At 46.9% G+C, this 16,377-nt stretch overlaps 1 protein-coding gene across 3 annotated transcripts; it reads left to right on the top strand.

The window, feature by feature from the left end:
- The first annotated feature begins 264 nt into the window (after positions 1-264).
- LOC122376173 (ubiquitin-conjugating enzyme E2-22 kDa-like) lies at positions 265-16,039 on the top strand. 3 transcript variants are annotated; one of them, XM_043355902.1, is made up of 4 exons: positions 265-280; positions 5,803-5,880; positions 13,807-14,206; positions 14,843-16,039. In XM_043355902.1, the coding sequence occupies exons 2-4, from the start codon at positions 5,818-5,820 to the stop codon at positions 14,977-14,979; spliced, it is 600 nt and encodes a 199-aa protein (XP_043211837.1). In that variant the 5' UTR covers positions 265-280; positions 5,803-5,817; the 3' UTR covers positions 14,980-16,039. The 3 variants fall into 3 exon arrangements, with proteins under 3 accessions (XP_043211837.1, XP_043211839.1, XP_043211836.1); XM_043355904.1 differs by lacking the exon at positions 265-280 and adding an exon at positions 5,244-5,288; XM_043355901.1 differs by lacking the exon at positions 265-280 and adding an exon at positions 5,568-5,572.
- Positions 16,040-16,377: the final 338 nt, after the last annotated feature.

Raw genomic sequence — 16,377 nt, 5'->3', positions numbered from 1 at the left:
TAACACATCATTGAACACACCGCGTTGCAGGTCAAAATTCCAGCTCATTCATGGTTGGGTCCCAACTTTTTGAACATCCCTCATACATGCGGCAACTCACCTTTTGTATCATTTTGCACAACACTCATGTTGTCAAGAAATAGCTTGTCATTACAAAGAGTGTTTAAAAGCTGAGGAGTGCTTGAACTGCTCGTTGGCTTCTGTAGTTCAGTCAATATATCATCCACAAAAGCACAAATGTCCTCAGAAGTCATTGTGCCTGAAACTTCAAGAGATTATTGTAAGTTGGTTGAAAAAGATATGTAGGTAGGTACATATGCATAAATATTTGTAACTGGTGTGACAATGAAAGCCTAAAAAATCGCAAATAAATGACAACATTAAAGATATGGTATCAAGCAAGCATGAGGGTTAGCATATCGCAACATAAGAATAAAACAACTGATATCAACAGATTGGGTGAGACACTATGGGCAGGGGTGCGGAGCCGGAGCCGGAGCTGGAGCCGGAGCCGCCGGAGCAGGCATATTTTGCCCAGAGCCGGAGCCGGAGCCGGAGCCGTGAAACAATATAGCCCGGAGTCGGAGCCGTCAAAAAAGGGGCGACACCGGCTCCTTTTTTTAAAGAGGAAAACAATATTGACCTAGTTCGGTTTGACTGTTCAAGGCAGTAAGTAAAACATGCGGTATTCAAAATATGAAAATAACCTTGTTATGCAAATACAGAAGCAACGTGCACCAATCCCATCGTCTTTTTTCTTCCACCCGTATCTTATTGCATAGGGGATGTAGGTACTGAGTATTTGAGCCGGACCCGGAGCCGGAGCCGGACCATTTTACTCGGAGCCGGAGCCACCATGGCATTTCACCCGGAGCCGGAGCCGATTTTTCTCCTGAGCCGGAGCCGTCTGAAATTTCCACGGCTCCGCATCCCTGCCTATGGGCATTACAAAAGTAGCTTGGTCCTTAATAAAAATACTATCTTGTGCCAGGTACCAGAACTGACCCACTGGGACACATTAGCAGAATAAGGATACCAAACAGGCATTTCAGAATAGGTTGAAGATTGCAAGTTATTGCTACTCTGCTTGAACACCAAGCAGGGGACAGAACATAAGTTCATGTTGTGAATCATGTATGCCAAAGGTACGGCAAGATTCCGAGGTAGGCACTCACTACATTTTTCCTGCCAGGAACAAAATCAGAAGTTTCCAGACATTGATCATGCAACTTCTCCACGATACCTACTCACACTCAACTTGTCAGACATTGTCAAGAACAGCTGTATCAGCTAATTTTTCATCAAAAATGGCTGCAATATCTATTGAAAACACGTTCACAGCTACCGTCGTTGTATGCTCAGTAAGCACAGGCTGTCCATTTGATCATTCCACTCTTTTAGTCTACAGCTCATGAAAAGAAGTGACACTGTTATGATGATGTGTTCATAATAACATTTAACCTCATAAATTTAAGTTTATCATTAGAAAAAAAAAACTTGAATCATAGTGTTGACAGAATCTGTCAACACTATGTTTCAAGTTTTTTACACATCTGATGTGTAGGCTAGCCAGTTTTATTTTCAATCAGGTTACCGCACTCAGTGGGTACATGCCTATTGCTTTAGTCATTTTGGGACCTTTGTCACTGCTGCTCTAGTATGAAGCTAATGTACACACAATTAATATAAAATATATAACAGTCTTGACTTCAATGGAGTTTGGTGCAAAATCCCAGGCGATGTTTCATGGCATGATATTAGAGGCTAATAGCCCTTTCACTTTCCATCAAAACATCATCAAGCCAGGATCTTTGCAATGCAGCTTCTTGATGTTTAACAAAAGCATAAGCTGAGTGGTACTAGAAGCATGCCCAAAAACAAGGGACTTATATCTTATGGCCAATAAGATGAGTACTTTATAAAAAAATCAAAACAAAATATGAAACTACAATTACAAAGACTGCAAAGTGCAAAGGCATTATAAGTATGTCTCAGTTTCTGTTTAACCCTAGAACGCCTAGGGGGGGGGGGTTGTATCAACCCCCCCCTGAGGTTTTTTCGAAGTGCACGCTAAACGGCTTGTCGTAGCGGGCTGAAATTTTCAATACCCTCTGGGGCAACCTTTGCGCATCTTTTGCCGAAAAAAAATTGATCGGGTCATGTCAGGTCACGGAGTTATGACGTCATAAGAGGTACAGCCTCCGGCCGACAGTTACCAAACGTGTGCGCCGAATCCCTAGGTTTTCTGCCGGTGATACCCACATTGTTTGATGGATCATGATGAAACTTCCCATGCATGTTGGGGCAAGCATTGGCTATCGTGTGGTGCAAGAAAATTGACCGGGTCAGGTCAGGTCACGGAGCTATGACGTCACAAGAGGAACAGCGTCCGGTACTATTTTTGAAAAGCGCCCGAACCACTATTTTGCTAATTCTTGTCACCTCAATGGGAATATGCAGCAATATTAGCTTCTATAGGGAGCAAATGGACCTCCCAAATCCAAAAATACAATCAGATTTCAAAAATTTAAATTTTGATTTTTCGAATTTCTGCCGCCGACTGTGACCTTGCCGACTTCCGGCGCTCCCAACGCGCCATTTTTAGAGCTAGGGAAACGAAATACATACCAAACGATAGAGAATTGATCAAGGAACACGATAGTGAAGGTTTCAAGTCGATATCTCCCACCGTTTTGCCGCAATCGCCGCGGAAAGTTGAAAAAAGCTTGATTTTTTCGGAAAATTTGACCTTTAACCAGTCATAAGTAGGTCAAATGTTGACCTAGGACCAAAAAATATACCACCAATCGCGAGATCTCGTTGAGAGCAATCCGTTGGTTTTTCCGCTAAGCTCTACGACCTTCCGTTTCGAAACGCCAGGGGGGGGGTCGTAACAACCCCCCCCCTGGTCGTTCGTGTTATGAGAAATGGCCTGGTCGTGCAAGGGTTAAGTTTCCACCACTCATTTGTGGATCACACATTTATTCACCAAATGAGAAGCTGAGAAATACCAGCACTTCAGCTAGGATGCTTCTCATAGGTACTGTGATGGCATTTGATAGTTACCTAGGCATATGCGGTGGAACGAGGAGGGCACCAACCAGGGCACCGTGGTCCGTGCCCCCTTTGAATTTTGGCATTTTAACATTAGCCCTATGGGCATTGCATGGAAAGAAGGGGACCAAAAGTCTGCAGTACCCCCCTTAACCCGCGCCGTGCTGGTGGCCTGAACTTTCCGCCGAGTGCTGGGGGGGGGGGGGCGTTTTCACGCCCCCCCCCGTCTAACTCGGCTCCTGGGCCACGTAGCGACACGCGGTAAGCGGCAATCGAAAGAGCGTCAAAAATAAAGACGAAAACACTTCGGTCATTTTTTGGGTCAGGTCAAAGGTCAGGTCACCAGAGGTCACCAAAGGTAAAATGTTGACTATTTCAACATTTTGGAAACTGCCAACGGCTATCTCGGGAACCGATAGAGCTACAGCGCCGCGGAAAAGCGCATTCGATAGCCCTTTTACAGACCTTTCTGAGTAATGTTCTCAGATTTGACCTCAGGTCAACGGTTTAGCCTCCAGAGGGCAAAAACTCCAAAAATAGCCGTTTTTACGAAAAACGTTTTTTCGTCAATAACTTTTGACTCATAAGCGCCATGACATTACTTTTGCCAGCATCGTGTTCCTCTCGTCGAGACGCGTCGAATGAACTATTCGTTGACCTTGAAAGGTCATTTTGAAAATTTGACCTCAGGTCAAGGTCATGACCTGACCGAAAAGGGTCATGTTGCATATCAGTCGATCCGTATCGTCGAGCTGAACACATCTGACGTGTTTTCACCGCTCTAGCACGTCTCTATCAAAAGTTATAGCCAAAAAACTGCTGGCGACCGTTCATGACCTGAGATGACCTCAGGGGCACACAGAGGGGTCACAGGTGCATTTTTCCTATTCAGTGTGTCATGTTTACCTATGAACCGATGTTTGAGAGCGTTTTGAACGATATTCGTCCAAAAGAGGCGCATTTCAATTTTCTCCCATTGACTTATAATGGAGAGGTCGCAAAATTGACCTGACCTTAGGTCACAGATATCAAAAATCCGAGATATACATTTTATACATACTGTTACTCATATCAATCGCTGAAAGTTTCAAAGTGATCGTTCAGTCGGTGTAGCTATAGCGAGCCTTTGAACTTTTTCTGAGGTAAGGTCACTTGACGTGACCTGGTGACCTGACCTTGAACGGCCTAGGTCTGAAATTTTCACAACATGTGCGGAAATGATGTAGGAACACGTGTACCAAAAACGGCGGCGCTGCGCGCCGCCGTTTTTGAGATATTCGCGAAAAACCTGAGGGGGGGCGTAAAAACGCCCCCCCAGCACGGCGCGGGTTAAAGGGACCCTCCCACCTTAACATTAGATTTGAGTTGAGATAGCCAAAATGGGGTCCCTGGCTCACAATTACCGGTTTCGGCACTCACAACATCGAGAAATGCCTTAAATCGGAAATATTGAATTTTAAAATTGCAGCATTTTGATTCAGAGGGGCTAATGCTTAGGAATACCCCTCTGAATGTGTGACGTCAGCGCAAATATCTAACGATTTTTAAAACGTTTTGTAGCACGCGGTGGTATATGCTATTTGCGCGCAACATCTGCCGCAAACGCCTCACTTCTAAAATAAAGTCGCTAGAAACAGCGGAGATCCCAAAAAAGTAAACAAAAGTAAAAGTCTAATATCTTGAAAACTGGTGAATATTTTTTGGTGAAATTTGGTAGATATTCGTTTTCGCTCTTTCTGAACCGAGCGACATGACTTTCATGCCAATTCATAAACTTTTTTGAAGGTGGGAGGGTCCCTTTAATTGAAGGTGTTCCGCCGCTACTGTACCTAGGCATCACACCACATTTCTGATTGAACAAACACACTAATTGATGAGAGTACTTTCAATACAAAATTCAGAATTGAAATACACTAATTTTGACACATTACCAGGCGACGTTGAAGCAAAGTAGCTTCAAAATCTTAAACTGTAAAGCTCAAGCTATTGTGTTGCATCAGCATAGGTAAATTTAAGATGCGTTTCGCTTTTCACTGGTAAAATCAAGTTAAATGAATTCATTATTTGCATCTTTAACGGCTATGTAGCATTGTAAAATATCAACACATTATTTGGGCACATGAAATTCCATAAAACCGAGCTAACTTCCGATCAAGCTTCGGATACTATTGCACTGATTGCACTACAAAAATCCGCGCGTATGGAATGTGTCAAAATTCCACTTTCAAATCAAGGTTCGTAAAATATGTGCCACTTGAAGACATTTTACTAAATGACGTTAATACGAAGATTAGGTCATATTTGAAATAAATAAATGATTTTTATCATTTGAATGTATGTAAGTTAAAACAATTAGCACATTTTAAGTTTCATTAGAAAACGTAAACAAAAAATTGCTATATAATTTTATAAATCGTCAAATAAATGTTTTTGTTATTTCGCATCTGATGCGCCATAGTTGTAAAATTATAAAGTTACTTGTTTCGCAAGGAGCTCAAGCTGAGTGATGAATTTTATTGTAAATTGGAATATTACGCAATAGATCGGCGTGGATGGTAGATTAATTTCAGTTTGACATTTTGAGAGTGTATCGGGTGTATCGGAAACACCAGAATCACAATAAGGTAGTTCTGCTTGGTTGCATTTTTGGCTTTGAGGCGATTATTCGAAGTCGTTTGTAATTGTTGTAATAGTGCTAATTGCTCACCAATTTGCACCAATTGATTTGTTAAATATTTTCGTTGAAAGATCATCGGTCAAACGATGGCAAATATTGCGATTTCTAGGATCAAGAGAGAGTTCAAAGAAGTTATCAAGAGTGAAGAGGTAAGTGGCTGCACTGGCAAATCCCGAAATGTGGTTTTGATGCTGCAGGAGAATGAGAATATTCCATAAATAGGTCTACTTATTTTCAGAAACACCTTTATTTCACTTCCTGATGGTTGATACCTTGGTATACTGTTTAAAACAACATTTTTGCTATGAAGGTGTTTATTAATTTGGGGAAATGTAGAGTAATAGTAGAGCAGACGTCACACGAAGGTTTTCCAACCAAGGAGAGGCGCTATACCTGGAGGTGTTTCTTTCTAACAAATTCTAAACAAACCTAACCTGACCTGACCCAGCCTAACCCCTAACCTAACCTACAGCCTTCAAACCCACAACCTAAAAACCTACAACCTACAAACCTACAAACCTACCCTACAACCTACAAACCTACAATGCCTCTCCTCGGTTGGAGGAGGCTGTCCCAAATTCCTCATTGGATCTGATGGTTTGTTGATGCTTGTTGCCAGTTAATTTGATGTAAGTGTGGTAAAAGTTGTTGAATGACTATCAATTGGATTGTGATCATTGATTTTGATTTTTAGGCAGGTATGCATAACATAAGTACCTATCTTTTTAGATACCTATATAGTTACAGATATGATTATTATTTTTTGGCATTAAGAGGCTCAGGCACACATCACCTGCCACACTGCAAAACATGCTGCAAAACATGCTGCAAAACATTGCACAACAGTTCAAGGATGTCCCAGCCATGTACTGTGGGGAAGAAATCAATACCAGGCCACTTCCAGGCTGGAAATTGCACCATTCAGTTCAAAAGTGGCTACAAATTCACCATGGGGTTTGGAGATCTACAATTTTGCATAATAATTCGCATAATAATTTGCATAATAATTCCACTTCGTTCCCGCTTCCTCCACTTCGTTCCCGCTTCCTTGCCGATCGGTTGTCCTCCCTCTGGTCCTTCAAACTTGGGTGATTTGTGCATAATCTGCAAGATTTTTGTTGTTGTTTGCTTTGGAAAGTAACAGAGCATTGGATATTCATGCCTGAAGCAAAAGCGGGAGATAAAGTGCCAGGTAAACTCAAACTGGCCCCTTCCAAGACTGCGCCAGGTTCGTCAAAGAAGGTAACCTTCATGTTGCGTGGAAGTAAACAAGGTGGAGATGGAGCCAGAAGTGATCAGGGAGGTAGAGATGGACAGATGGGGGAGGAGGAGGATGAATATATTTGCCGTGGTAGTTCAGGGAAGGCTTGCAATAAGGAGATTAAGGAGGACACATGCATATGTTGTGATGTCTGCAACAGGTGGTACCACATGATGTGTCAGCTTCAGTCAGCCGAGGAGTTTGATGCTCTCCGCAGGTTCAAGATATTTTGGGTCTGTTCATTCTGCCAGGCGCTCATCCCATCCCTTGTTACACGGGCAGGACTGGACCTCTCAGAGCAGGTTGGGAGATCCCTGACCGAGTTCAAGGAGCTGCTGGTGGACCAGGCACGAGCAGTTGCGGGTGTAGCAAGTAGCAGCAGGGACCTATGTAGAGTGCAGGAAGAAATGTATAATGATCTCAAGACGCAGTTTGAAGAACAGGCAAGCGTGATCAAAGCATGCCATCTGTCTTGTGAGGAGCAGACAAAGCAAGTATCAAACACTGTGCTCCGCATTGAGGAAAAGATCAAGTGCCAGGAAGATCAAGCTAAAGTAGTTGTTTCTACAGAACAAGAGCAGAGGAGAACCTATGCAGAGGCAATCAAGTCACTGGGAGCCAAGATAGAGGCCATATCAGCAAGAGAAGTGAGAACTACTGCAGAGTCTGGATCAGGCGAGACTCTGGGGTCAAATCTGTTGGTGACTTCTTTGACAAGGAAAGGCGGAAGCAAAATATTGTGGTGCATAACCTTCCAGAGAGTGTGGACGAGGACCCAAAAAGAAGAACTGAGAAGGACATTGAGGCATTTAAGAATATGATCCGGGAAGAGCTGCACATCTCAACCAACATCAAGCAGGTCTTCAGGGCAGGGAAAAGGCAGCAGGATCGACCACGACCACTGATAGTTTCACTGGTCGAAGAAGGGACAAAGTGGGACATACTGAGGATGGCTCCACAGCTGCGAGACAGTGAGAGGTACCGAGGGGTGTTCCTCTCTCCAGACAGGACCCCTGAGGAGAGGGAGAAGGCCGCAAGCTGCGACTTGAGGCGAAGAGGCTCCGAGAGGAAGGAAAAACTGTCCGTATACAGAGAGGAAGGGTCGTTATTCTGCAGCCAAACCCTGAGGCAGGACAGAGTGATCGAGCTGATCACGGGAGTACAGTCTGACTAAATGAGAGAGTAAAAGACATATTGCTAGGATATCTTCGCATGGAAGGTGTGGATGGAGCCCAGCTTGCCCATGCTGCCTGCAAATCGCTTTTACAAACTGCATGCTGGAGTGATAATGTGAATGTGACCTGTCCCATGCTGCATGACAACAATTTCACAGCACCTATGCAGAATGTGTGTGTAAATGGCACAAACCTGGGTGACGTGTTGCATGCTGAGGTATCTAAGGTTTTAAAAGCTATGTACACTAACATTGATGGGCTCCCAAACAAGATGGATGAACTGTTGGTGAGAATTGAAGATGATAAGCCGGATATAGTGGTCCTCACTGAGTGTGTACCTAAAGCGCAACGAAGACCACTGTCACTGTCATTCTTTTCAGTTGGAGAAGACTACACAACATATCTCAACTTTGATCCGGAACTAGAGAATTTGGGACTGCTAAGCATAAGAGGTGTCGGAATCATGGTACGGTGTGAGCTAAGGCCAGCAGAGGTCAAGTTTGGCAGTCTCTTTCAAGAAGCTGTGTTTGTTAAGCTTAAGTTGAGGAACAGCGACATGTTAGTGCTCGGTGCTGTGTACAGGAGCCCCAGCGGGGACGGCCATAGATCCACAGAGGCCCTGTGTACCCTGTTGGAGGAGGTGTGTGACAGTCAGCCAAGTCACCTTGTACTAGTTGGCGATTTCAACTACAGAGAAATTGACTGGAGTCTGGGAATGTCAACTGCAGGAGACCAGCACTACACGCACAAGTTCATCCAAACCATCCAGCACTGCTTCTTGAGTCAACATGTGTGTTCACCAACCCACTTCATGCCCAACCGAACACCAAGTCTCTTGGACCTGGTCTTGACGTCAGAAGAGAGCATGATACAGGACCTGAACCACCGGCCACCTATTGGAAACAGCCACCATGACTGCTTGATTTTCAAGATAAGATGTTATGCTGATGTATGTCCGAAGCGTGCTCTTGTGAAGGATATGAGAAATGCGGATTTTGAAAGCATGGCCCATGATATTGAAACATCAGATATAAGTCACAGGGTGCAGAACCTAGGAGTTGAAGAGGGTTGGAACTGTCTAAAGGAATTGATAAAGTGTCTCGAAGCAAGGTACATACCAATGAAGACTGTAAGGAACAAGCGACAACCATACAGTAACAACAAGCTGATACGAGCCAAGAGGAAGAAGGACCATCTGTATGGACTCTACCGCCGCTCTGGAGATGGAAGATCGTTGGCGGATTTCAAACGGGCAAAGAATGACTTAAGGAAGCTGTCAAGAAAACTTAGAAGACAACATGAGAACAACCTGGCGAAGAATGTCACAAGGAACCCTAAATGCTTTTGGAAGTATGTCAGGTCTAAACTCAAGACGAAGGCAAGAGTAGAAGAGTTGAAGAGAGAGGACAACTCAAGAGCCCACAGCGGTAGAGAGAAGGCAGAGACACTCAGTCACTTCTTCAGTGGTGTGTTTACTGTTGAAGATCAACATACTCCACAGGCTACTTCCAGGTTCAACGGTACCAGACTAACTGAGGTTGAGATATCTGCACGAGAAGTGAAGAAGAGACTAGAGGCACTGAACATAAACAAGTCCCCAGGACCAGAAGAGCTCCACCCACGGATCTTGAAGGAACTGGCGAGCCCACTAAGCCACCTCCTGAAGACAATCTTCCAGAAATCGCTGGACTCCGCAGAGCTCCCGGCGGATTGGAGAGCTGCAAATATCGCGCCCATCTTTAAGGCTGGTGACCGGAGTCTGCCTGGAAACTACCGCCCAGTGAGCTTGACCTCCATCTGCTGCAAGGTGCTGGAGTCTTTTGTAAGGGACGCTCTGCTGGATCACCTGATAACGGAGAACGTACTGTCTGAGCACCAGTTTGGGTTTCTACCTGGACGATCCTGTGCACTGCAGCTGCTGGTGGTAATTGAAGACTGGCTGAGAACTGTTGACGAGCGCAGTGCTGTGGATGTCATTTATCTTGATTTTCGCAAAGCCTTCGACAGCGTGCCGCACAGGAGGCTCCTGCTGAAGCTGAAGGCTTGCGGAGTTGATGGGCCCTTGTTACACTGGTTTCAGGCCTTTCTCGGTAACAGGAGACAGCGTGTTGCTGTTGAGGGACACTTCTCAGAGTGGACTGATGTCATCAGCGGGATCCCGCAGGGGTCTGTCCTGGGACCTGTCTTATTCCTGTTATTTATCAACGACCTACCGGACGCCATCAGCAGCACCGTCAAGCTGTTCGCAGATGACGCCAAGGTGTACAGGAGGGTGTCCAGTGACATTGACAGAGGTCTTCTCCAGGACGACATATCAGCACTGGAGGCTTGGTCAGCTGTGTGGCAGCTCCCCTTTAATAGGAGTAAGTGCAAAGTCATGCACTTGGGGAGCACAAACCCTGGTTTCGAGTACCGGATGGCCGAGACTGAGCTGACCGTTGTCAAGAAGGAGAAGGACCTCGGGGTGCTCGTTGATGATACCCTCAAGTTCCATGAGCAGACAGCAGCAGCAGTGGGACGCGCCAACAGGATTCTTGGACTCATCAAGCGCACATTCCTGTCACTGGACAAGACTACACTGCCCATCCTCTTCAAGACCATGGTGAGGCCCCATCTAGAATACGCCAACTCAGTCTGGGGACCGACGTCCAGAGGTGATCAAGACGCCGTGGAGAGGGTGCAGAGGAGAGCGACAAGGTTCGTCCACTCCGTGCGACATCTCGAGTACCAGGACAGGCTCAGGGAACTGAAGCTCCCCAGCATGTACTACAGGAGGCTGAGGGGTGATGTCATCACAGTGTATCTGATGTTGACGGGACGCCTGAAGGTGACAGCTGGTGACCTGCTGGAACGAGAACCGTCCCAGAGAACGAGGAACCACGGTCTGAAACTGAGACAGCCCAGAGTCAACACCCAGCTGCGTCAAGTCTCCCTCTGTTCGCGCGTCATCTCGGCCTGGAATGGACTCCCAGCGGACGTTGTATCTGCCCCAAGCGTCAACGCCTTCAAGAATCGACTTGACAAGTTCTGGGCGCACCGAGTCTACGAACTGAGACCAAGGCAGTGAAGAAGACGCTTGACGAGTAGGAAACGAAGTCACCGAGAACAAGACGGAACTAAGAAGACATTGAAATGCCACTGATCGGAAATCACCCAGGTCCCTCAGGACCTTTCTTTTCCGTATATACCTAACCTAACCTAACCTAATAAAAATGTCAGAACAAGGCCATTGACCATCTTTCTTTTCTATGAGTCTGTAATATATGTATCTCTTTAATTTAGGGTGGCACTTAAAAATCAATTTTTGATTTTTAATGCGTGCGGGTGGTTTTCCGGTTCCATTCCCGTAAAAAATAAGGGAGGCAAATTTTTATGGGAAAATATTGATGTTTAGAGGTCGCGAATCAAGGTCAAAATTGAGATTTTGGTAGCATATTTCAATATCATTAAAATCGCTTCTGAATTTCCTATTACGCTATAATCGGATGATAATAAGGCATTTCTTTGTCATTTTCATATTGTTTATTGATATTCTATGCAGCTTCGGCCACGCCAGAACGCTGGTCTATGTACTCCACTACTCCAGTTCCTCCTCTTTAGTAGATTATTGGCGCCTCATTGGAGGGAGGGGTATTATGGGTAACGGGCACCCAGATCACTTTGTGTGTAGCCTGGTTAGCACTTAGCAATTGCAGTCGATCTTCGGGTGTCAGGTTAGCGTTTTCTGTGATCTTTTCAACGACATGGAGGATCCACCTAATCCATCCACCTAACTCAGTGGAGTACTCTGAGGCGGAGAAACGGATGCCGTGCTTGGAACTCCACCGAGAGCAGTTACGCATAGCTCCAGAAGTTTTCGGTAGTCTTCCCGGAGCTAGGCATAGTCCAGCGATGGAAGCGATGGAAGCTGACCAGCACCTTGTCCCACTCCGGAACGTCGTCGACGGCGAACGCCACCGGTGTGATCCTGTCAATGAAGCATGAACTCCCACCCGCCTTTGAACCTCTTAAACAGCTGGATGTAGAGGCCGCTCGAGAATCTACGGCAGGTGGAGAAGGCCTTCTCTAGGACCAGCTCTTACACGTGGTGCCGGCAGGCCAGCTGGAGGACGGGACGATCCAGCTTCTGCTCGATAAGGGCTAAAGTACCGTTCACCAGCATGCTGTTCGCCGTCGTGGCGTCGAAGCAAAAGGTCGCAGTTCCGCTTCTCCAGTTCCTAGCCCCCCAGCGCTGTGAGCATGGCCTCCTGTGCTTGGATGAAGGGGAGTTTGGGAACGGCGAGGAGCTTGGCCACCGTAATCCCCCCCCCCCCCATCACCAGGACCTAGAATCGGTCGACGCTCCTTCTCTCGCGGTTCAGCCGGAGTCGTATCAGAAGTTCCGTGCCGCAGTTGATAACAGGTTCACGTGTTCTTCACACATTACGGTTTGGCAGTTTGGCCCGGTCGAGGCCAGTTCACTGTTGGGGACGTCCGCTCGCCCGCTTACGCTTGGGAGTGTGAGTCGACGTTTCTCTCTCATGGTCGCCATCGTCAAAGACGTTCCCTCCGTGTGCGCGCCGCAACGGCCGGGTAAGTCTGTTGCTGGCACTGGCACTATGTAGAGTCGGAAGAAGCGCCCACGGAAGAACATCCCGAAAGCACAATAAACCAGTGCAGCTCAATGTCCACTCTCGCCTCTGCTTTCCCCCGCCGGCGATAGGCTGACTCCAACTTCTTCACATTCTCTTTGACAGAAAAGGAGCATGTCTCAAGAACCGATAGAACTGTGGGGCTCGTCCTCCCTTTGGAACAGGAGAGTCCGTTCACTCCTCACACTTATAAGAGGATATGACCTCCACTGTGAGAAGGCACCGGTCGCAGGCCAAAAACAGGCCTGACATGGGTAAAACAGCCCAGATCAGACCTGTCTTGGCCTGACCTGGACTGGCTACGATCGACCGGAAGTGATAGGATAAGCAATTGTTATACAAATAAAGGTCAAAATCCGTCGGATATGACGCTTAATGACCACATATGTCATTCCAAATAGGTTTAAAGTAGTTTCCAAAAAGTTGATTTTTTCCCCAAAACTGCCAACTTTGACCTCAATTCGCGACCCCTAAATATCAATATTTTTCAAAATCATTTTGCACACATTATTTTTTACGGGAATGGAACCAGAAAACTACCCGCACGCCTAAAAATCGGATAACATAAAATTCACCCTATTGCTAAGTGCCACCCTACTCTTTATTCAGAAGTATGTTGCTGCCAGAAGTAATGGATTACTACTGGACAGTAGTTCTGGACAGTTGATTTGAGGATGAGGTCAGCTAAGGATTATTCATGTATACATGAAGTAGATGAGCTCAGATGAGTTCAGTCTACACTATCCCAGGCAAATTAACACCTCACAGTAGTTCATTTGGAGGTACCACATCACAGCCAAGTTTCATTTGCTGATGTAGCTCCCATGAGCTGTTGTTGCAAATATCATACCATGTGAATCCGGGCTGCATGATTTTTTTTTAGTCGTATTATCAATTTTTCAAGCATTTTTAATTTTAGGGGTGTTATCAATTAAAGATTTCGGTAGGTTTGTCAAGGTCACTGAATGACTCACTTTTGACGGTGTTCCCTTGTTCTTGTGTCATCAGATCGCCAAGTCGATGATCAAAGTGGAGCTGGTGAACGACAACTACTCTCAGCTGCGCGGGGAGATCTCTGGCCCGCCCGACACGCCTTACGAGGGCGGCCACTTTGTGCTGGACATCAAGATCCCGGAGACATACCCGTTCAACCCGCCCAAGGTGCGCTTCCTGACGCGCATCTGGCACCCGAACATCTCGTCAGTGACGGGTGCCATCTGCCTGGACATCCTGAAGGACCAGTGGGCGGCGGCCATGACGCTGCGCACGGTGCTGCTCTCGCTGCAGGCGCTGATGGCCGCCGCCGAGCCGGACGATCCGCAGGACGCCGTCGTGGCGCGCCAGTACAAGGAGCGGCCAGATATGTTCCGCAACACGGCCACGCACTGGACCAACAAGTACGCCTCAGGTCAGTCAACCGTCTGCTGGTTCGGTGTTTCATTGCAACTTTGATACCAAACATTAGCTTGAGGTGTGTCACAACTTTTAACTTGGTATTTGGAATGACAGCTGTTGATGTGTTTCCTTATTAGCTCGGGAAGTTAGCGAAACAAACCTGTGGAAAGTTGGTGCTATGATAATTACTGCCGACGGAACACGATTAATCGTACCTTATCTTTACGAACCGATGTCACTAGCTATAAATGTCCGTGTATCAGCTGTCATAGCACCGATCCCGGATCACGGAATAATGTCCGGGTTCGATAAGATATTACACTTGATGCCCTATCATTTTATTTTCATTGGTGTTGATTTGGACTCTGAACAGTTACGAAGTTTAGTTTGTCACAGTGAAATGGACCGTGTTTCTCGAGATATCTTACTATTTCAGCTAAATCTCCATTGGGCAGCAGGGGTGTGTGATAAGCCGTCATGATTGACTGTCATGATTGACGTCTAATCCGAACCACTCAGAGGGTCAAAACTTCTGTTGAAGTGCATGATTGTATACCAAAGAATTTAAACGGCAATGCTAATATGTTCGTAACCCTGGATTATTGAGAAAAAGTCTGTTGATCTGACTGTCGTCTCTCGTTCCGCCCAGGCCCGAAGGCGGTGCCCGAGTTTGACGAGAAGGTGTGCAAGCTGCGCGACATGGGCTTCGAGGAGCACACGGCGCGCTCGGCTCTCTCCTCGTGCGAGTGGAGTCTGGAGAAGGCTACCGAGACGCTGTTCGGCTGAACTGCCACACGCACCCGCCGGGACACACAACACCAACAGACACGCAAACAATAAACTAACGGCGGCATACACAACACACAGACACACCAACAACTAAACGTCCGTCACACAGTGTACCAAACATGCTGACACACACAAACACATCTGTTGCCCCGTCACTGGTTCAGTCCCCGCAGTGATGATGTGATCGGCGCTCGTGGCGACCGATAAATACAGTCAGGAAGTGACGTCTTGGGAGTGGGACACCGATGTCGGTATCGCCCGGAACAGGCTAAGATTCTGTGTCGATGTCGCTCTACGCTCAGTTTGGCTGACACGGCTGGCCGCAGTGGCTCATTGAGTGAGCTACAGTGAGCTACAGTGAACACAGTGCGGCCTGAAATACGTTGCCGAGACACACGGGGCCTCCAGACACCGGAGGCTTTTGTGAACATCCCTCCCTGCCTTTTTGCGAATATGGTATCCTAACTTTGGTGGACATTGCGGTGATATTGTGGTATTCCTTGTGTCGACGACCGGATCCAGTGCGTGGCTGATTTTAACGAAATGTACGTGTTAGGATAGTCGATATGCACACGTGTTTGTAGTGGTGATTTCCCGAATGTTATCAGTCATCGATAGAAATGCGGATCGGGCGGCGATGGGTAGTAGTGGGTGAGGGAATTAAGTATGTCTGTGCGTGGATGGCCTAATTGATAGTACTTGCGTGTGAGTGATACGTGCCGAGTCGCGACATTTTCGGCTCGGTGAGTTCAGTGTTGCCCTTCCGATGTCGGCGGTGACGGCCGCAGCGGCGCAGCCGGTCGGGCGCCCCCGCCGGAGACTGGGAGCACTGCAGTGGGGTGGCGCCACCGGCGGCGCACCGGCGCGCTGCCGAGAGGCCGGGAGATCACACCCGGCGGCCGGCCCGCACAGCGCCGACCGCCGGGGTGATTTAACTGTAATACAATTATCCGTATGCGATCACTGATTGGCGTGAGTGGGTTTAGCCGAGCGCGTTGTTTCAAAATGAAGTGCGATGGCCGATGAGTGTTAAATACATCTGTAAAACTGCTTTGAATTCGGCAAACCAGCATGAAATCGGTCGTGTTCGTCCTTTCGGCTGTGGATTGTGGTTTCGTGGTTTGCGGATACAGGCATACGAACTGCGTGCCAGTTTGAGAACCAGATGTGAGGCATACACTTTGTGGACGGCCAATTGTCAAACGACCATACGATGCACAACATTTGACAATATTCGAGGAACGGAGCGGACGATACTCAACTGGAATCCTGCCAAAAATGTGATACACACTTATGGCCACGTATTGGTGAACCCCAGGATTAGTGAGGGTTTATGGCTCTCAAAGGAATCTACCAGTCAGAGCGGTTTCGTTTGTTTGATAATTGATGTGTAGG

Source organism: Amphibalanus amphitrite, unplaced genomic scaffold (genome assembly GCF_019059575.1).
Source record: "Amphibalanus amphitrite isolate SeventyFive unplaced genomic scaffold, NRLGWU_Aamphi_draft 002040F_arrow, whole genome shotgun sequence".
Taxonomy (NCBI): Eukaryota; Metazoa; Arthropoda; class Thecostraca; order Balanomorpha; family Balanidae; genus Amphibalanus; species Amphibalanus amphitrite.
Note: the sequence above shows the minus strand (reverse complement) of the source record. Positions and strands in the feature narration are given on the sequence as shown.